This window comes from Balaenoptera physalus (assembly GCF_965194825.1).
Source record: "Balaenoptera physalus genome assembly, chromosome: 20".
In the NCBI taxonomy this organism is placed as follows: Eukaryota; Metazoa; Chordata; class Mammalia; order Artiodactyla; family Balaenopteridae; genus Balaenoptera; species Balaenoptera physalus.
This window is the reverse complement of record NC_138901.1, coordinates 388317-409777: the sequence shown is the minus strand read 5'-3', so window position 1 is coordinate 409777 and position 21461 is coordinate 388317. Positions and strand designations below refer to the sequence as shown.

At 57.9% G+C, this 21461-nt stretch overlaps 1 protein-coding gene across 1 annotated transcript in view; it reads left to right on the top strand.

Moving 5' to 3' along the window:
- Positions 1-9655: 9655 nt before the first annotated feature.
- CACNG4 (calcium voltage-gated channel auxiliary subunit gamma 4) overlaps positions 9656-21461 on the top strand; it is a 57416-nt gene continuing 45610 nt past the window's right edge. The window contains exon 1 of the mRNA XM_082441967.1: positions 9656-9964. Coding sequence (XP_082298093.1) covers positions 9745-9964 — 220 coding nt within the window. The 5' untranslated portion in view covers positions 9656-9744. The remainder of the gene's footprint in view (positions 9965-21461) is intronic.

The following is a 21461-nucleotide window of genomic DNA, read 5'->3' as shown; positions in this document are numbered from 1 at the left end:
AAGAGCCACCCCCATCAACGCAGGTGGGCATCATCCAATCTGTGAGGGTCCGAATAGAACAAAAAGGTGGAGGAAGGGCGAATTCTCTTTCTCTTGCTGAGCTGGGACATCAGTCCTCTCCTGCCCTCAGACAGCACAGCTCCTGGTTCTTGTGCCTTGGGACTCAGACTGGTTTTCACCACCAGCTTCCCTGGTTCTCCAGCTTGCAGATGGCATATCGTGGGACTTCTCAGCCTCTATATTTGTGCGTCAGTTCCCACAGTAAATCTCCTCTTACACACATACAGGTATGTGCTCTATTGATCTGCTCCTCTGCAGGACCCTGACTGATACACAGGTAACAGGAAATGCTCCTCCGAATGTCTCGGTCAAGGTCCCCGGGGCCTCCACTCCATGCTGGGGGACAGACATCTCCTCACGCCCCATCACTCCTCCGCAGCCTCCTCCGCCAGCCCCCGGCCCCGACTGCAGATGCGTGGAAGGCCCTCTCCCGGTGCGATGGCGCCAGCCATGGAGACTAAAGAACGGCAGTCACTACAGATTGGGAGGGCAGTATGTGCACCCACCCCCCGGGCAAAGGTGCCCCGAGCACGTCCGCCTTCGCAAGTTAACCACAGGCACCGACGCTTAGATTTAGGGACCCCCACTCCTCCCAAGGAAGTTCTCCCCAGGGTTTGTCTTCTGGAGACCCTGCCCATCCCGGTGACTGCCCGGCGGACCATCCTCTCCTCCAGTATGACGGGTCTGCCTCCTGTGACCCAGGACGGACGGGCATCGGGCCCCTGAGTGGGGCAGGTGACCCTGCAGGAGGGCAGGCAGGAGAGCATGCTAGGGGCCCGAAGGCCTCGTGGAGCTGGGAGCGGCGGCTTCTCTTTCCAGGGACGCACGGGCTGGTGTGTCCGGAACTGGGAGTGGCAGGGGTGAGGCGAAGGTGGTCTCCAGGCCTGGGAGGGCCTGGGACTGCTGACGACACTGACCGGCCGTAAACACCCTGTCTCTCCTCAGCCGAGTCCCCGGGGAGGTGGAGGCCCCAGCTCAGGGGCCTCCCAGCTCAGGTGTGCGGTTCTCTCCTCCTGGCACGGGTGCCAGCTCTACCCTGTTAGCGCCTCAGCCCCCAGGGCCTCTTTACTCTTCTCCAGGGGCTCCCCTAGACGCCTCTTCAGCCCGTGCTGCACTTGTAAGAAAGTCCCAAGGCAGCTGGGTTTAGAGACACAGTTGTGCATTATGAAAAAAGGGCAGCCGGCACCTGAGTGTGCTCGGTGTCTGCTGGAGACCCAGGCAGGCCCGGCCTCCCCCGGAGCCGCGGCCGAGCCACGGGCCCCTCGGTGCGGGCAGCCTGAGCCAGACACGGCCGCTGGCTGCTCTTGCAGGGACCGTCCTGCAAAGTGACGAACGTTAACGACCTGCTTCCCCCATCTGTTAGGGCCATCACTAAGATGCTTCCAAACGCATCCCAAAAGGTTAGTTCCTTTTTTCTCTTCCTTTTTGCTTTTTTCCAAATATTTATGAAGAGATTTTCCATTTATCCTGACACATCTTCTCCACCGTGGGTGTCAGCTGGGAGGGCTCAGACAACAAACTCCAGAAGGTATTTTCCCCAAAGCAGCATCTGGCTCCATTGGCAAGTGCAGCGGGCAGCTTGCTGGGAATCGGCCGAGGCAGAGGGAAGAGGAGCCCAGGGTGGGCAGCCCCGCAACCCCCAGCCCGGGCACCCAGCTCTGGGATGCCCTGGCGCATGGGGTCCGGGCATCGCGAGGGCAGGGTGCATCCGCCGTTTGGTGTCCCACAGCCCCGAGCCCCCGTGGGAGCCCAGGCACAGGACCCTCAGAGCAACCCCACCTGCTTCTCATCCTTCAAGCCCTCTGATCTGATGCCAGAGTTCCTCCACTCTCCCAGGTAAGCCACGCGGGTGGGAACCGGCTCCCTCGTTACCTGTGGCACAGGGTGCTGGAAGGGAGGGGCTGGCTCTCTCCCCAGGCTATCCCATCCCAGGAGGTGGCCTGGAGGTAGAGCCACAGCCCCCTTGTCCTCACCAAGGAGCATTTCCCACCTGCTGGGCGGAAAGGCAGACAAAGGGCCAGACAGCGTGACCCACCCCAGGGCGGAGGGAGAGCCTCATAGAATCTCCCAGATCACGCCCGATTAATAGCTGCCTTCCCCACTGATCCGAGGGCATAGCCAGCCCAGCTGATGCCAGGACCACCACACACACACCCTCCCGCCATTCCCTGTTAGTTAGCACAGAGACTGAGCCAGGCTGCAGGTGCCAGCAATGAATTCAGCTGAGAATCAAACACTTTCCAGGAGAACTTGGGTCCAAAGCCATGCTGGCCCTGTGCCCTGATTCTTTCCCAGGCTGTACATTAGGAATTCCTTGGTAGCTTTAAAAATTACTGATGCCCTGAGTGTGTCCAGAGTGGTCAGAATCTCTGGGAGTGGGGCGTACATTTCTAGGGTAGGCCATTGTCAAGGGTATCCAGGGTTGAAAACTATTGCACTGTGGGAAGAATATGTTCCCTGGAGACAGCCAGTTCTAGACTGGAACACGAGCTCTTCTATCTACTAGCTTTGACCTTGAATAAGTTTCTTGGAGCCTCAGTTTTATGATCTATAAAATGGGGATGACAACATCTTTCTTGTTATAAAGTGCCTGGCATATTAACTGCTCAGTAAATTAGAGCTTCTGTTAATCATATCCCATCATGAACCCATCTTGTGGGACAGAGGTTGTTGAAGCTGGACACGCAGAGGAGCCCAGCAAGGACGCAGGTCAGGGAGCTGAGACGCACAGGGCCATTCCCTGCAGAACTGTCTCTGGGTGGAGGCTGAGGGCAGGCAATTCAGCCCCCTGGCAGTGCCATCCCACAGGCGACAGCGCTCTCCACAGATACCGCACCAGCCCAGAGAAGCCTTCTCCTTGAATTTTTAAAAGATCTAGAGCATTTGAAATAGCTCCTCTAGGAAGTCAATTCATTATCCATCCTCTGTTTATGTGGAAACGGTCTGTTATCAGATCCAGCCGAGTATGGAGCCAGATGCAAGCATCTGCAAATTCACTCTGCCTGGTGCTGCCTTGTGCCAGGGTGGGTGGAGGAGGCCTGAGAGGGGCACGGCCCTTGTGCCGGGAAACAGGTACTGTGGCAGACACGCCCAGGAAGACACCAGTGATTTTTCGGACTGCTTCAAGAGGGCCCCAGAGTCTCGGCTGCCTTGTTTATCTGCACAATAAACGTGACTTCTCAGTTCATGTTATGTGCATCTAGCAGTGACATCAGATTTGAAGGAGATGGGTGAGGGGTGTGGTTGGGGTCAGCTGGGACCACACTTCTCAGAGATCATCTCCTTCCAGTCTGACAGCAGCCCTACAAGGAGGTGGTACCGGAGGAGCACTGAGTGACATGCCCCAGGGCTGTTCCCTACCCCACTGTGTGCCACCGGCCCAGCTCTCTGGCCACAGCAAGATCTCGAAGAGGGTTTTGGCAAAGGACGGCAACGATTTTAATAATGTCTTTGTCACCCAGAAGCTCCACAGTCATAGGTTCCTATGGGGACAGAATGATACCACTTACTTAGTAAAGTCAAAATTATAAGTGTGGCTTCTGGAAGCTGACTGCCGAGGTGCAGAATCAGGCTCCCTCCTGCACAACCCTGGGAGAAGGACTCAACTTCTCTGAGCCTTCATTACCTCCTCGGTTAGATGAGACCAATCATAGTACCTATCTCAAGGAGTTCTGGAGAAAATCAGGTGTGTTAGTATGCGTTAGGCATTCAGGATGGAGACTGACGCTCACGAAGTGCTGAGGAAACCTTAGCTCTTGGAAGCCTCCTGTCAGTGCCTTGCCTGGGCTTCTTGAATCTGTGCAACAGCCCCACAATGAGGCAGGTGCTTCCTTCCCCATTTCACCAGGGCTCAGAGAGGTGTGGCCACTAGTCCAAGGCCACACAGCAGCCAGTGGCAGAGCAGGACCGGAAAGCTTCAGTGACCCGACTCCAATGACCTTCCCTTTCCTCTTCATGAGAAACAGCCTCGGAGAGGAAAGCAGCAAAGACCCAGCAGCTCTTCCATAAGAAAGAGAGTGGGAATCGCCAAAAGAGGAAGCAGAGTGCCAATATTGGGTCGATTTCAATGATCCAGAAAGGTGTCTGCAGAATAAAGCAAGCTCTCCCACCCAGTGGCAAGCGCAGCCCCAAGGGGGCCAAGGGCAGCCTCAGCCCCTACCCCAGCGGGCAGCCCGCAGCCACAGGAAGCCGGAGATGAAAAGAAAGGTGGTGTCGGAAGTCGCCAGACCTACCCTGATCCAAAGCCTTCATTCCGCGGCAGGGCGCTTGGCAGCAAAGTTCTGCTGGAGAGGCTGCCTTTTCTTCGAGCTCCTGCGCAGGGCAGTTATATTTTAGGAATGAAAAGCTCCGCTTTGCTAAGAGCACAATGATCCGCGTTCGCGGCAGAACAAGCGGCCACCGACCACCTTCCCCAGCCCCGTTCTCAAACGCTTCCGCCGCCTGCGCTGCCGACCCCTTCCCTGGAGTTCTGCTCGGCCCTTTGAGCATTGGCTCCGTTCCAGAGGTGGCTGTGGACAAAGGAACCTCTCAGCCTGTTTGTCATGTCAACTGTTTTGAAAAGAATGTTCTCAGAATAACTGGCTAACTGTCAGCGTGCGGGGCCGGAAGCTTTGGCCAAGTCAGGTCGTTAATACCAATACACTCATCAGCGGGGCTGGTTCCCGAACAAATTCTAGAGGGGGAGGCCACCCAGTACGGTGACCCGAGCGAGCGCAGGCCTGACGGGATCTAGCCTGAAAACACATGGGTTTGAATAAGCCCACAGGTCCAGGAGGGTGGCAGTCCGAGGCCAAAGCTGTCACGAAGAAGCCGCTGCTCCTGAACCGGGGGCGGCCCCTGTCCTTCACTCTGGCCAACCAGGACGGGCGATGGGCGTAGCACCTGGGGGGGTGGGGGCTCCCGAGGCCGGTGTCTCCCATCACCTACCATCGGCCCAGCTCACCTCCTCCTTCCCGGGGAAACAGGGACTCTGCTTCGTCCCACCTGGGTTGCAAGGTGCAGGCCTTTCCTAACCTCTCCAGTTCCGTGTGACTTTGAACTCGATTTCATCCGGATAAATACAAGGAGTGGGGGAGGAAGCAGATGTGGGCGGAGGGACTTCAAAGACCCTGAGTTTCTGCCACCCCCGGGGGGTGGGGTGCAGCGTGTAGCTGACAGAGCCCGGTGGTGCCCGGGCTCAGTGGGTTACTCTCTGTTTAGCTGCAGGTTCTTCTTCTACAAACTGGTGGGGGAAAGCATCCACCTGCCACAGCTGCTGTCGTGATAAATGAACTGATGTGCACACAGGCGCTGGCACGCAGAGGGCACTCACGAAAGGCGGCTTCCCCTCCCTCTGCACTTCTAGGGGCTGGCCTGGCGTGGAGACCGAGCCCGCCACTGCCTCACTGCGGCAGAGCCGGAAGGGAACGTATCCAGCTCCAATCACCTTGCCTGAGACCGAAGTGATACGCAAATGAAATGGAATAAACTCGAATACATAAAGCCGGGTACCATTTTCTGATCTGCGCTCTCCCTCAAAGGATCCTGCTGAAATACTGAAGAAAAAAAAAAAGGTCATTCTTGTGGCGTACCTAATCTGATGGGGAGAAGCTGTCAGGACCGGGATCTGGAGTCATTCTTCTCGGATTCCGAGCAGATTGGATGGGTTGCAGATAAGCCTCCACACTGAGTCAAGCCCCGGAACCTTCTAAGACTCATCCCCAACCCTTTGCTATAAAAACTCAAAATCACTCTTTATGTCTGTTCACCTGACATACCTCCCAGGCTCCCCAAATCCCCTTATTAAGCCTTGTGAAATCAGCCAAACCACCCGCTCGGGGCATGGAAATGAGATATGACAAAACGTTGCCACACAAGGTCATTATTTCTGGAGGACAAAGGGGGAGAACCAAGCTTTTGATAAAGGCTTTCGGAGCCGCTGCTGCAGCACAATGACCGAGCGTCCCAAACCAGCCAAGGGCGGCTCCCTTCCTGCTCCCCTTCCTCTGCCTGTGGCCACAAAGGCAGCCTCCCCACGGCTTTGATATGCATCTTACGGGGTGGGAGCCGGCTAATACCGTATTCCTCTCCCACAGCCGCTGCCCGCTGCGTCACCCTGCAGTTGGGATTGTCAGACGGTTCTGAGCTCATTGAAGCTTTGTCTCCACAGCCAAAGTAAAAAGCCAAGAATTGTGGGAACTACCCAAGTGATCTGCTGAGGGGGAAGGAAACCACTTTGTTTTGAAAAAGACAGCTTTGGAGGGCCGGTCTAAATACCTCCACCTTCTCAGCTGTCCAGAGAGGTAAAAATGTGTATGATGATTTGTCCCCTCCCCCCAACAGGAAAACGCATCCTGAGCGGCCCCCTGGGGGAAGAGGCCGAGCATCCAGCCTCTCCGGAACAAGAGCGGTCCAGAGCCTCCTCCAGAGACAGCGAAGGGCACATCCCCCCTCAGCTCTGGAAATGTCACCCGGGAGAAACTCCAGGGACCTCAGGTGGGAGTTACATACTGCCATTTAGAGCTCTCTAACCCGGCGCAGCAGAAATCCCGGATTTAAATCGTGCTCACCCAGGCATGATGAATGGTCTCAGACGGTCTTGAGTTGGTTCTAAGTCCCCTCGCTGGCGGCCAGGCCCTTCTGTGACTCCACACCCTCACTACCTCAGGACGAGGCATGCTTGCCAGCTGGGGGTCCACAGATAGGAAAGCAAACCACCAAGCTGCCGTTGGAGTCCCCTCCCCTCTAGTGAATTAACAGGTAAAAATAACACAGTCAAGCAACACTCAGCAAGAACAAAGAGTCCGTTCAGTGTCCTTGGAAAACTCTGGCCTTAAGGTCATCGGGGTCTGAGCTGGGATCTTTCAAGGTGTGAGGCCTTGAGGAAGTTACCCTCTAGGGGATGTATATTACATTTTCTGCTATTCTTACTATTACCCCCCTTACAACACCTCAGGAATCCGAGGCACAGAGAAGTAATTTGCTTGGTGGTCTCCAAAGAAAGGTAGAAAAGGGAACATCTACTGCTCATTCCATGAAGGGTTGCTAAGTGGATGCGGTGTGCAAGCCTACTTTATTTGACCCTTAAAACAATTCTGGAAGGGGGGCTGGAGACCTGTCTTTCTCCCCAGTGGTGCTGGCTTGCCCAAGATCACCTTGCTAGTTAGTCGTGGAACCAGCACGACACGGCGACTGTCTTGGCTCCGAGCTGGGCGCTTTTTCAACCCTCCCACACCCTCCTCTGAGATCTGAGAACGGCGGGGTGGGAGCTGGTCTAACACTGCTCCGATGAACAGGGTTCTGCCTCTGTGGGACCAACCCAAAGGTCGCTTATTTGGAGGCGGACCCCATCATCCAGATGTCACCTCTCCGACCTTAGGGGAGATCGAGGGAAGCTACTCGCCCCACTCCCCCACTCCCACAGATCAGATCAGCTTCTCTCGAAGTCCCCGAGGAAGGCTGCAAGCAGAACAGAAGGGAGGGCTTGTCCCCGAGTGACTCAGGGGCTGACTTAGGGTGTCAGTTTTCACACCATGTTTCATGGATGCCTAGGTCCACAGGGGTGCTTTGGGGGCTGCAGGGGATGGTGTGGGGGGGTGGGTACAGGTACCTTGGGTCCCCCATTCAACCAGAGCAATTCCAGTGATCGCCTACAGGGCTAACTGGTGCGAGACCTGGCTTGTTTACAGTGGGCTTCTGTTTAAGATTTAATTTGAAGCAAAGATTTGCTGCTTTTTTTAAAAAAAGAAGAGAAAGAAGATGAAGAAAAGAGAAGCTTGAGATCCACCTTTCTGGGAGCTTCTGAGAACAGAACCCAGAATTTATCCTTGTGGATATTAGGGGCAGAGGTAGGCAGCCCTGTTCTGGGCCAGAGCGAGTGGTCTCACACCTGGTGCACACCTTCAGACACACGCTGGGTACCTGCTGTGTGCAGACCCCGGGACCAGGTGGTGGGTGGGTGACAGTGAAATACACATGATGGCTCTTGTCCTTTGAGATTTGGAAGAAGCAGAACAAACACCCCAAAGGCAGAAGAAGGGGCCAACAAGTGCTAATTAATGCAGCTATACTATCTTGGAATTTCCCCCCTCTTATTTACAGGCTCTATTTTCCCCAATCAGACTACCATTTTCCAGGGGGCCAAGAAACACTGCTCACTCAGCAAATGTTTCTTAAACACTTCTCGTATATATCAGGTATGGGAAAGGCTCACAATCTCATGGAAGAGAGACCAGTAATTCCAGCATGGGGTAATTAACTTTCTTTGGGTAGTAGGGGCCACGGAAAGTGCCAAAAGGAGGTGAAATTTGCATCTTGCAAGAAGAAAGCAGCTCTCCATAGACCTCCTTTCCTGGGGTCCAGGGCTGCATCCCGCAAGACACCCGTCAGTGATGCCAACGATGTGAGCTTTGGGAGGGGATGAAGTAAAGGCACGCTGGACATCCAGGTGCTGGTCTCTGAGAGCCTCCTAGAGGGAAGAGTTTGGAGCTGGATTTTAAAGGAGGAGGAGCCCGGGTTGGCTCTGGAGAAGGGAGCGTGTCCAGGCTGGGATCCTGCCAGCAGCAGAGGCAATTAAGTGAAGCCAGCAGGGCCTGAGGCAGAGTCTGGCAATAAAGGGAGGAGGTGAGGGAAAGCTAGTTAAGCTCGAGTAGAGTGAGAGGGAAAAAGAAATAAAGGTATTGAAGAGGGAGCTGGGAAAGAGAGGGAACCAGCTGGGGGTGGAGACGCTTGAATCCAGTACAAGTGGGGTGTTCCTGACTGGCAGACATGGACCATCCGAAATGTAATGGGGGAGGAGCGTCGCAGCTTCCACCACAGTTTCCCCGTCCGTCCATAAAACAGGGATCAGGTGTTCCCGAAGGGCCGCTGGCTGACACCTCCCTTCGGCCTCAACTGTAAAGTCTGGGTCCTCCAGCCCCTGCCGGCGGATCCGCAGGAGCTGGTGGCCCAGAGCCACCTAGGTGGGGGGAGGGAAGTGGCCGGGGCCTGGCCTGTCTCCCAGCTGTGACCCACATCTGGGGCTTCTGGAAATCTGACCTGAACACTCCCACTCCCACACTCACGCCTATTCATTCGTCACCAGGTAAAGGCGCGGATAGGGCACGGGGAAGGAGGGACACACACACACGCACACCACATATTAAAGAGCCCCCAGGGCCATGTAAGGAAGGCGGGGTGTCCTGGGCTGGGAAAGCGGGGAGGCTGGCCACGCCGTTCACCCTCGATCCCCCTGGGGAACCCGTGCCCCGGCTCCCTTCGCTCTGATAATGTGAACGAACCGGAGAGGAGAGCGGAGCGCGCGCGAGCGCGGGCAGCGGAGAGGCGCGGGGGGAGAGAAAATCCGGGCCGGGCGAGAGGGAAGAGCGGCGAGCGCACACCCGGCGGGGGCCGAGGCTCGAGGGGCGGCGCCGAGAGGAGCGGGGCGCGGCGGCGGCGGCGGCGACGCGGAGGGCGCGGGGCGGAGGCGCGGGCCGAGCGGGGAGGGCGGGCCGAGAGGGAGGAGCCCCGGTCGCCGCCGCCTGCCGCCCGGCGGCCCGCGCAGCCCGCACTCGCCGCCGCGCCTCGGAGTTTGAGCCCCGGCGCGGCGCCGCCCCCCGGCCCTCGGCGCCCCCCGGCCCCGGCGCCCCCGGAGCGGCGCGCGGAGGGAGGAGGGCGGGCGGGCGCGGCGGGCCGGGCCGGCGGGCGGCGGACTATGAGGCGCCCACCATGGTGCGATGCGACCGCGGGCTGCAGATGCTGCTGACCACGGCCGGAGCCTTCGCCGCCTTCTCGCTCATGGCCATCGCCATCGGCACCGACTACTGGCTCTACTCCAGCGCGTACATCTGCAACGGCACCAACCTGACCATGGACGACGGGCCCCCGCCCCGCCGCACCCGCGGCGACCTCACCCACTCGGGGCTGTGGCGGGTGTGCTGCATCGAAGGTACGGCCGGCCCCGGCACCCCTCGCCACGCGCGCGCGCGCCCAGGCGCGCACACACACACACGCGCGCGCGCACACGCACACGCCCTGCTCGGGGCGCCGGCCGGGAAGGGGTGGGCGCGGCCCTGGCTCCGCGCGAGACACAAAGGAGCCGGGGCGAGCGGGCGGGTCCCCTCGCGGCCAGCTGTGCAGCACCTCGCGGTCCCTCCCGACTGGGGACGCCCCCCCCAACACACCGGCCCTACAAACTCCGCTGGCACACGCACACCCCCTCGCACACAGACACAATGAAACACACCGAAACTCACGCGCGCGCGCGCAGCCCGAGACCGGAGCGATCCCGAGGGGCCGCGCCAGCCCCCCCGGGGGAGGCGGAGGCTGGCGAGGGGGCGGGAGGAAGCTAGGGTGGGGGGGAGCGGACGGCCGAGGAGGGAGGGAGCGGGGGGAGAGGTTGCTTGGCAACCGGTGTCTGCGCGATTGCTATGGGAACTGGCCATCCTGGGGCGGGGCCGGCCGGGGGCGGGGAGCGCCGGGGCCGCTCCGCGCTCGCTCGAGGCCTGGCCGAGGGGTGGGAGGGGGCGCTGGGCTCCGAGCGGGTCTGGGGACCCGGGTCGCCCGAGCCTGGCGCCTGCCGAGACCTTGCTCCGCCACGTACTCCTCCAGGGGGCCACCGGCCCACTCCTCCCCGCTCGGTGGGGAGGGGAGGGGAGCGTCACCAAGTCTCCCCCCCACCCCCCCGAGTAGGGCAGCGAGCCCGCCGCCGTCGTCCCAAGGCCGGGAATGTGCAGTAGAACTGGGGCGCGCAGGGGCGACCCGCGGACCGCGAACTGCCTGGGAGGGGCGTGGCCGCCGGGTCCCGGCAGGAGGGACGCGGCGCTGCGCCCTCCAGGTGCGCGGCCGGGCCCTGTAGTAGGTGGTGTATGGATGCAGTGCCTCTGGGGGCCGGGACTGGGTGTCCCCGGACTGCGGGGACCGCTCCCTCCGGGGGAGGGACCCGGACTCCTCCAGCGGCGACGTGCGCCAGACTTCAGCGCCTCCCGCCCGCCCCGCTGCGGAACTTGAACTAACAGGTGGCTTTGTCCGGGCGGTCTGTTCCCCTCCAGGTTGTGCACGGGTTCGCCGCTTGGTCTTGGCTTTCAGATTGGAAAAGGGGTGGGGGACGTTGGTGGAGGGTTCCTCTCAAAAATCCTTGGACAGAGTTTCCTCCTCCTTTTTCTGTAACCTTTCCGCGTGTGTCAACTCCGCGTTCCGTGGTCGGGGAGGTTCTCCCGCACCCCCAGCCTTCCTTCCTGCAGTTCCAGCCCCTGCGAAGAGTTCGGCGGGGTGGCGTCTTCCTGGAGGTTGGTAGGGAGCTCTGGAAGAGATGGCCCTTCTTCTGGCCGTATTTGGGGTCGGGTAAAAGGAGGCTTTGTAAAGCAGGGTCGCCAGGTGAGGTGGTGCTTGCTCCCTTTCTCCCCACCCCCGTGATGCCTATTCTCATCCGGAATCCTGCCCCCCACTTTCTCTCCCAAACGGAGGTGCTTTGACCTTTGAATTTGGAGCTTATTGCCCGGGCTGAGTGGAGTCTTCCAGGAGCAGGCATGTGCAATCAGTAGTTTGGGAAACACAGCCACACAGAGGGCCGGCGGGCCCACCATCACACCCCCCTCTTTTCTTTGGGAAAAACATCATTTTTGGCTGCAGATGCTCAGATCACGAACACCTACTCCTCTCCTCTGGAGGATGTGCCCACGTCACTGCCTGCCAGGGCACCTGAGTTAGACACAGAGCAAGGGCGGCTGGGCCCCCGTGTTCTACCTTGCAGGCCCCACTGGGTGCTGCGTATGTGGTCCAGTAAGTCGAGCCCCTGTCATGACCCAAGCCCAGGCATGTGGGCCCCAGGCCTTCCAGGTTCCCGGTCGAAATTGGAAGTCACTCCTCCATGCCGGCGAGCCTGGCCTCTGCAGAGTGGCTCGAATGCCTCCTTTATTAATTTCTCATCCTAATTAGGATTGATGCCGCACTTAGCATCTTGCCAGCTGCCTTGAGCCGTTTGCACTCGATGTTCATCAAGAGAGCCCCAAGCTGATCTGGGCAGCTGGCTCTGCTGGCGGAGGGAGGGTGGGGAGCTGCCATCTGGGGACTTCACCCGAAGAACTGGGCCGCCTCTGTCATCCCCCAGGAGCTCAGGGGTTCTGGGGGCCAAACCAGGCCACTTCCAAGGGCCAGGACATCCTTGGACCAAGCCAGGGCTGGGAGAGCTGGCTCCGGATCCCTCGGGGTGCGCTAGAATCATCCTGGCAGTCCTTCAGCCTGGGTGGAAACTGCCAGCTTATCTCACAAAAGCACATCGCAGAGTCCGACGGCCGTCTGCCATCTATGACGTCTCCACCTGCCAACGAGGGTCCAGGCCGAGACCCGGACGACACATTAACCCCGGGCCGCTCCCTGGGGACATGGTCACCTCAGTATTGGCTTCTGTGTGTACAATGCATTATTTCCACCTGCTCTCTAGCAAAGTACCCCTAAGCATTTCATGGGAAAAAATGGAAAGCTCAAACCTCTAAGCTGAAACTGAAGAAATACTGCAGCGGGCAGCTAATAAAACACCAGTTGTGACAGTGGGACTCTGAAGGGTTTGCTGGCATCTCACAAACAGCAGATTCAGTTCCGTGGCTGTTTCACAGGAATGATGTTGTGAGGTCAGGAGAGCCCAGCCCTCTGTGTACTTAAGGTGTCTGTGCAGGCTGGCAGGGCTGAGTGCAGAAGACTGCCGCTCCCAGACTCACCACGGCTGACATCACCCTTTTCCGCCCCCAAAGCCGGGTCTCCCCGCTGCCCCTCCATAGGACAAGTGTCAAAATCCTCCAGCGCACAGAGCCTTGTACACGTTACCGCATGGCACGCTCACAACAGCCCTGAGAGGGTGCCCTCTTCACCTCCACCTGCAGAGTGGGGAACAGAGGCTCAGAGAGGGCAAGGCACTTGCCCAGAGGCACCCAGGTAGGAGGCTGCAGGGCCAGCATCGAGCCTTTGTCTCACTACAAAGCTCTCCCCACCGTGTTGTCCTGCCCTTTCCCAAACATCTTCTGGGTTACCATTAAAAATAGAACCAAGTACTTGACTATCCAGTGGAGGAGCCCGGCTCTGAGGCTGGCTTGCGGCAGCGTGAAGGCATTTGGAAGTGAGAATGTACAACTGATACACAAATTGCATAACACACACTCCCTTCTCGCTTCTCTCTGTTTCTGTCTTTGTCTCTGTGTGTCTGTCTCTGTCTGTCTGTCTCTCTTTTCCTACCACGTTCTGGACTAGCCTGTTCCCACCACAAACAGCCCTCTGCTTCCTCCGTCCCCTAGACCCCCACCTCCTTCTTTCTTTGCATCTTTGGTGACATTCAGCCCAAGGCTGGGGACACAGGAAAGGAGTAACAAATCTTTGTGGACTTCTCCACCAAAGCTACCACCCACCAACATTTGTTCAGTCTCTAACGCATTCTGGAATCAGGCAAGGTGTAGAAGGTAAACAGGCATTCCGGAGCACGCACTGTGTGCCGGGGACCGGAGACCTCGTGTAGACACGGGAAGGGAAGGGGAGACTCTGGGCCCCGAGGTCAGCAGCTTATGCGGCGAAGCCCCCGTGCCCACTGGGAGCTCGAGATGTTCACGGGGGCTGCCAGACACCAGGGTCCCCGAGCGAGCCGGTCACTGTGCTGTCATCGGGAGAGCTCTGGGCCCAGAATACAGGGTCCTGGCAAAGTTCAGCCTCAGCAGTACCACCCGCCCAGGTCCCCCATAGACGGAGCTGCCGTCAGCACACTCGCAGCTCGGTCAGAGCCTTGAGATGGCAGTCTCAGTGTCAGGGGTGGCCCCGGGCCTGCTGCTTTGTGTCAGCTCTGTCCTGGGCACCTACTGGGGAGGGGGTAGAGAGACCCTGGCCCCTGCGAGTGAGAGGCTCCTTTGCCCCATCATGCTCACTCCCCACCCCGCCCCCCCCCCCCCCCCCCCCCCGCAGGCAGCATCTCTCACCAATGAGTGTACCCAAACTTCATTCACACCACGGCCCCCAGAGGAAGAGAAGGTATTTGCACTGTACCCTGGGGGCGGGGGAGGAGAGGACAGCCATCGGTGACTACCCCAGGGCACCAGCCACCCCAGGCCCTGCCCAGTTCCTGGGGGGCACACTTTTCTGGCACATCTGGAACCCTTTCACGGCCGGTCAGCTGGGAAGCTCTGCCTTATACCACATTCCGGACACAGGCCCGTTCAGGGAGGTTTGGATCTGAATACCTCCTTTCCCCTCCTGCCCCAGGCCAGGCACTGGGCTGGGCGCTCTTCCTGTCTTTCATTTTCTCTTGCAGTAACTCACAGGCAGCCTGTCCAGTCAGGCCCGGGGGGTGTGCGAGCAGGGAGCAGGCTCCCTTCCCGCAGCACCCAGCCCATCAGCTGGTCCCCTCGTCCGCAGGCCCTCCTTTGCCCTCCAGGGTTGCTCGTAACAGCCATCACATCAACCTCCGTGCAGGATTTAACATTAGTTCGTATAATTGCCAGCAACTCTGCAAGGTAAATCTTAATTATCTGCCTTTTATAGGTGGAGAAAATGAGCCTTAAGATAGCCACGGCTCCTGGGTGTCAGGGATGCCTGCCTCTGTCTGGATCATGGTTGAGGCTGAGCAGATGAGCCCAGCTTTCCCCCAGCCAGGGGATGCCCTTTGTTTGAACCACACAGATTTGGGAAGGGACAGGTAAGGGGGCTGCCTTAGTCAGCTCGGCTGCCATAACAAAATGTGATAGACTCAATGGCTTAAACCACAGACATTATTTCTTACAGTTCTGGAGGCTGGAAGTCCAAGATCAAGGTGCTGGGCAATTCGGTTGGTTCCTGGTGAGAGCTGCTTCCTGGCAAACGGCCACCTTATCCCTGTGTCCTCATGTGACGGAGAGAGCTCTCTGTTCTCTCCTTGTAAGGGCACTAATCCCATCATGAGGACCCCACCCTCATGACCTCATCTCTCTAGTCACCTCCCAAAGCCCCACCTCTGAATACCGTTGGGGGTTAGAGCTTCAACATATGGATTTGGGGAGGACGCAAACATTCAGTCTGTGACAGGCCTGCCCTTCCTCTGTCCCTGCTTTGTAGCTGGTGCCCAGTCTCTCGTCGTTCAGGAAGGGGCCCTGGCAGTCCTTTCTCATGTCTACCTTCCCTTAATGTCCTGCTCTGTCTCTTCACCCTCCTCTGTTCTTCACTCTTTTCTCTCTTCTGACAAGAAAAACCCAGCTGGAGCCAGCTGACATAGTGAAGAGAAGCTGGGGATCTTGGTGGACCCCAGCCTGACTTAATGGTCTCGCAGCAGAGCCAGCTTTGGAGGAGCCCTGTGTCCGGGGCTTCAGAAAGGCTCAGTAGGAAACCAGCAGCTCTTTAAAGTAAATCTCCTGGTGTCAGTCTGCTCAGACGACCAAGACTCTGGGGATATCTAGGACGTAGTAACAGACGCAGAGAGTAGGAAGGGGCCTCAGGTCATCAGATCCAGGGTGTCAGAGAGCCTGGTGGGCCCCTGTCTCCTCATCTGAAAGTGGGGCCTGGCTGATCTGGAACATTCCTCCCACCTTTGTCTTTCAGCAACACAAGCCCCAGAGAGCCCTGCCCACAGCCTCCAGGTAGAACCAGGTTCACCGTGGCCTTGATGTGGCCCACAGGAAGCCAGGTTCTCCAGCTGGAAGAGCCTTTGAGATTAGTTCAGTGCCTCTCAACCTTATTTCTGCTAAGACACACGTGTAAAGGATATGTCACCTGCCTGCTGGGCATGCCTCATCCATCCATCCATCCATCCATCCACCCCTTCATTTATTCATGCTCACGGAGCACTGCTCTGTGTCAGACGTGTGGGGCTCTGAGTCACAGGGGGGGACAGGACAGACGTGGCCCCTGCTCTCTTGGAGCCGAAATTTTAATGGGGTCCCTGACGCTTCCAGGTACTGATGAGTGTTTTGACGAAAACAGAGCCGGGTCGGGGGCGCTGGGAGAGGCTGGGGAGGGTGGCCATTGGTCAGAGGGACATGAAGGAGCTGTCAGAGGAGGACTGGAGGGAGCACTTCCAGGAAGAGGAAGAGGCAGGAGAGGCCCCGAGGCAGGAAAGAACCTGGTGCGGTGTCGGAGCGCGAGGAGGGGGGGCGGGGCTCCATCCCTGCGGAGGGGCTGGGAGAGGCCTCGAGGTCAGGGTCAGCACCCTGCTTTATCTGCTTTTTATGACAAAGGATCTGTGCTTGGGGTGGGGAGGGGATGGCGTTGGGATCTGATTTACGTTTTCAGAAAGTCCGCTGGCTACCTGTGGAGAACAGAGATTCTAGGAGGCAGGGAGGCCGCCAGGAGGCCAGTGTGGGCGTTGCTGCAGGCGCCCGGACTGGAAGCCTGGGGCCAAGTGGGAGCAGCAGAGATGGGGGGACGTGGGGGGCAGGCTGGGGCGGGGGCAGGGATCGAGCATAGCTGCCTGGACGGGGGGCTCGGTAGCTGGCGAGCAGTGGTGCTCTGTCCACATGGGGAAGATGGAAGAAGGAGCGCGGCTGGGAGAGGAAATCAAGTGTGAGCCCGCGGGGGTCCCAGGTTTTCACACTACTGCCCAGCCCCCCACAGCCAAAAGCGTGCCGGAAAGTTCTGTAGAGCACAGCTCAGGGGAGCCACAGTAGCTCATACCCGTCCAGGTGTTGTGGGTTCACTACCGCTGCCCTCACGACAGGGCGGGATTTCTCACCCTCGGTACCTTGGAAATTTTGAACGGGATCGTTTTTTCTGCGGGGCTGCCCTGTGTGTTGTAGAAGGTTAGCAGCGTCTCTGGCCTCTACCCACTAGATGCTAGCTACAGCCCCACCTCTCCAAGTTGTGACAACCACAGACGTCTCCAGACTTTGCCAAAAGTCTCCTGGATGGTGGAGGGGGCCCAGGCAAGATTGCCCCCCATGGAGAACCGCTGCTCTAAGGGAAGTGTCATTTCGGTTGAGGGCAAGGGCTGATCTGATTCCCGGCAACTAAAAGGAACTCCACTTATTTCTCTTTCCTTCGAGAAAACACACGGAACCTCGGGGGGTGGGGGGAAGGGGGTGTTGGGGCGCATCTCTGTTAAGGGGATGACCTGGCATCTGCTTTAGGTGACCGCAGATGTAACTGGTACCCGGCTCCATTCCTTTCTTAAGAGTCGTGAATTGCAGGTGACCCAGCTCACCCTGCCTGTCACGCCCCAGCAGGTGTCTACACGGGTGGGCACTGCAGATGTGGCTGGATCCTTCCACTCTGCAAGCAAAGGAAACCAAGGCTGGAGAGGCAGAGGGACTTTCTCAAGGTCACACAGCTGGTTAGTACAGAGCCGGGGGCAGAAGGAGGTTTGGGGCCGTCTGGTTAGGGCTCTGTCGGCCCAGTCTCCCTGTGGGCCGGCACCTGGGTGAAGACCAGGCAACTAGCAACCACCGTAGCACAAGGTGAGCAGCAAGAAATACAGAAGGACGAAGGGGACTCCCTCCCCCTGGGCCTTTCTCTGCTGTCCTTGCCCCATGGCATCTCGAGGGCTCCCTGAGCATCGGGACGGGGCTGGGGTCCAGACAACCCTCCACATGAAGCTCCAGGGTCTTTGCAAAGCAGACGGCACCTCCCCTGAGACCCACGGCTCCCAGCTGGCCCGAGGATGCGGGGTGTGACCTCACACTTAGCCATGCCTGGCCTTGGCATCAGGCCGCCTCCTCCGCCCCTCCCCCTTCCCCGGAGCCAGGATGGAGGCAGGGGAGCCGCCCTGTTGGGATGCTGGAACCAGAGCTGTGCTTGGGTCAGAAGAACCCTCTGACTGTTTCTGCTCCCCAAAACATCAGGACCTCTCCATCACCCCCAGGTCTACCCACCCCAAACTTCTATCTGTCCTTCAAGTCAGCATCCTCCGTAAAGTTAACCCCAGCTCTTTCTTCGGGCTCCTTGAGCATTCTGTCCCCCAGCTGCAAAGGACCTCACTGCCCACGGGCTTGAAAGGGCTTTGGATTCTAACTGGAGCTGCTCTCGCCCCTCCCCCGCTCATCACTCCCCTCCCCCACCTCCGCGATTGCAGAACTAGAGCAAGGTCCCCACTGTCACAGCATCCAACCCTCTGTGCCTCGTACCTCACCAAGCCCACGGAGGCAGAGGTGCCCAGCAAGTGCCGTTTATGTGTCCTCCCCCCACCCCACTACAACCCCCTGCCCCTCCATTGCCCCATTTACAAAAGAGTGTGCAGAGGCCCAGGAGAGTTTCTGGACTCAAGCCCAGCTCCAGAGCCTGGAAGGAAAACAAATGATTAAAAATTGTTTGCCTCCCTAGCTCCCCCGCCATCAGCCTGTCACCTCCTGGCCCTGGGGAGACAGACAGGGGCTGCGCGCTTGTCTCAGCTCACTTTCCCCCACCTGCGTTAGTCCACGTGGAAGTGGCAGTGTCAGGTGGCTCGCACTGAAGTCACATGGGCCTCGGTTTGAGGCCAGGCTCTGCCATTAGTCAGCTGTGTGTCTTCAGATAAATTAGCTAACCTCTCTGAACTGCGGTTCCTTCACTGTAAAATAGAGGCATCATTGAATCAACCCCTGGGATTGTTGTAAAGGTTTTATGGGAAAATGCATGCAAAATAACCCTCATGGTGCCTGGCATCTTGTAGATATTCAAGGTGTGATTGCCTTCCCCTTATTTCCATATTTCCTGAAACTTGGAAGTTTTCCCAGAAAAAATAAGTCACCCAACCTTTGCAGCTCAGCTGAGTGGGACCCCAGGTCAGCTCACGGGCCTCCAGGGTCTGGGAATGGAGGAAGCTGAGTGTCCCCGGGGATGTTCAGGCCACTGTAGAACGTGGTGTTCTTTCATCACCTCTCAGAGGCAAAACCACACTGAATGGCTTCTGGGAGCCACAAAATCAGAACCAGAGGGCTCTCAATTAAGAGTTGAAATAGGGTCTAGCACCAAGGCAGTGCTCAGAGCGCTGATGGCGGCCACCCAGACCGCAGTTCCCCCCATCCCACTTCCTGGCAGGCACCGGGGCTACAGCTGTGACCTCCAGTGTTGCGGGATCAGGGCTGTGATAAAGGAGGAGAGGGTGCCGGGTGTGGAAACATTGGGGCAGGAGTCAGGAGACCTGTGCCTGGTTCTGGTTCTGTCACTAACATCTGGACAGTCTTCTGGGTATCCCTTAACCTCCTAGAGCCTCTGATTGCTTGGCTGTCAAATGGGCAAATGACACCTGTCTTTCCCTTCATCCCTCTCTCATCCCTCCCTCCATCCTCCGTTCTCCTTCCGTCCTTCCCTCCATCTTCCCTCCTCTCTACCTCTGTCTCCCTCTTTCCCCCTCTTCCCTCCGTCCTCCTGTCTCCTTGCATCTTGTCTTCCCCCTCTTCCCTCCATCCTCCTCTCTCCTGGCATCTTTTTCCCCCTCTTCCCTCTGTCCTCCTCTCTCCTTGCATCTGTTCTTCCCCCTCTTCCCTCCATCCTCCCGTGCCCTCCCAGGGTTGTGCGAATACCCAATGAGAGGGTACTTGGGAAAGTGTCGTGAAAAGCACGGTGGCTGGGCTCCCACAGAGGCGCTGCAGAGGGTACGGGATTTCGGGCTCATTTTCTTGGAAACACTCGGCTTGGCCTCTTTTCACCCTGACACCTCAGTGAGGACCCGCATGCTGGTGGCAGCCTCACCCATCGGATGCACTGCTGCTGGCTACTTTGTTCTCACCTCCAGAGAGTCAGCCGGTCCCCTCTCCCACCCACTTGATCATTCGTGCTCAGGACACACTGATGACCTGCTTTGTGCTCAGCCCAGAGCTGGCCACCGCAGAGATGAGAAAAAACCCCTTTCCTGCGACATCCCCTTGGGATTCCTTATAGACCGCCCAGACCCACCCACAGCTTTCCCTCCACCTGGCTCCCAGCCGCTGTCATGTCTTGCCTGGATGCCCCAAGGAGTGTCCTGACCCGTCTTCCCGCCCCTCCCTCCCGCCCGCCCCCATGCTAGCCCTTCTTCACACACAGCCAGAAAGAGCTTGGAAAAATGGAAATCAGATCATGTCATTCCCTAGCTTGATGGCCGTCAATGGGGCCACATCCCACTTGGGATAAAGTCAGGCTCCTTCCCTGATCTGCGAAGCTCCGCAGATCTAGCCCCACACACCTCTGACACCTCCCACCAGGGGCTTCACTGTACTGAAGAGTCAGGTCAGGTGATCTCTGAACCAAGTCTGCGGGATGGTTAATGGGACAGGGGCTGGGTGTGTGGCAGGGGAGTCACCGAGACCTGCGTTTGAATCCTGCTCTGCCCTGTGTTAGCTCTGTGACCTTGGGCAGATTCCTTGGCTTCTCTGAGCCTCTGTTTTCTCATCTGTAAAATGGAGATACAGCGGTAGACACCCCCAGCCGATGGAGCCACTCCCCAAGACACAACCAAAGAGGAGTGCCCTGAGAGACTCCTCGGCTTCAGATGGGCTGAGTGCACAAGGCTGAGGGCCCCCCCTCTGCAGGGTGGAGGCGGGGCTGGCCTGGACACCGGGACATGGCAGTCACCTGCTTGATGGATGGAAACAGCTCCCCTTGTGACGGGATGTCAGGCTGTGCCTGTTGACCCCAGTGTCTCGGTTCCCTGATGGGACCAATGGCACTGGGGCCTTTGTATTGTCTGAACCAAAGTTCTAGACAAAAGAGCAGAGGACAAATTCTCTCATGTTGTTGTATATGGTGTAGGAAGTGTTACTGAGATCCTGAAATGTTGGCATTCTTAGATTTGGTGGGGAGATGGTGGCGTAGAAGGGAGAACGATCCAGAAAGTTTTAAATCAAGACTTGCCCTAGAGAGACCCAGACCCTAGGGCAGGAATACAGACCGGACGTGGAGAACGGACTTGAGGACAGGGGAGGGGGAAGGGGAAGCTGGGACGAAGTGAGAGAGTGGCATGGACATATACACACTACCAAATGTAAAATAGATAGCTAGTGGGAAGCAGCCGCATAGCACAGGGAGATCAGCTCGGTGCTTTGTGACCACCTAGAGGGGCGGGATAGGGAGGGTGGGAGGGAGACGCAAGAGGGAGGGGATATGGGGATATATGTATACATACAGCTGATTCACTTTGTTATACAGCAGAAACTAACACACCATTGTAAAGCAATTATACTCCAATAAAGATGCTAAAAAACAAACAAACAAACAGAAAAACCCAGACTCTAATAATGGGTCACGTGCAAAGGATATAGAATGATTGGTGTCACCAGGGCTGTATTCATGCACCTTTGCATGATTTCACGCTCTGCTGTCGCCATCTTGAAATTCTTAATGATTTTTGAACGAGAGGACCCCCATTTTCATTTTGCACTGGACCCCCCCAAAATTCCGTAGCCAGGCCTGGCTGTCCTGTTCTGTCCCCAGAGAAGACTTTGATTGGAGGAAGGGTGGGCCGGGGAAACTGGGATTGGAGGGGGTGATGCTGGAGGGTCCTGAGTTTGCACAGAAGTTGGCGGCTGGTGGGGCGGGGAGCAGGGGGCGTT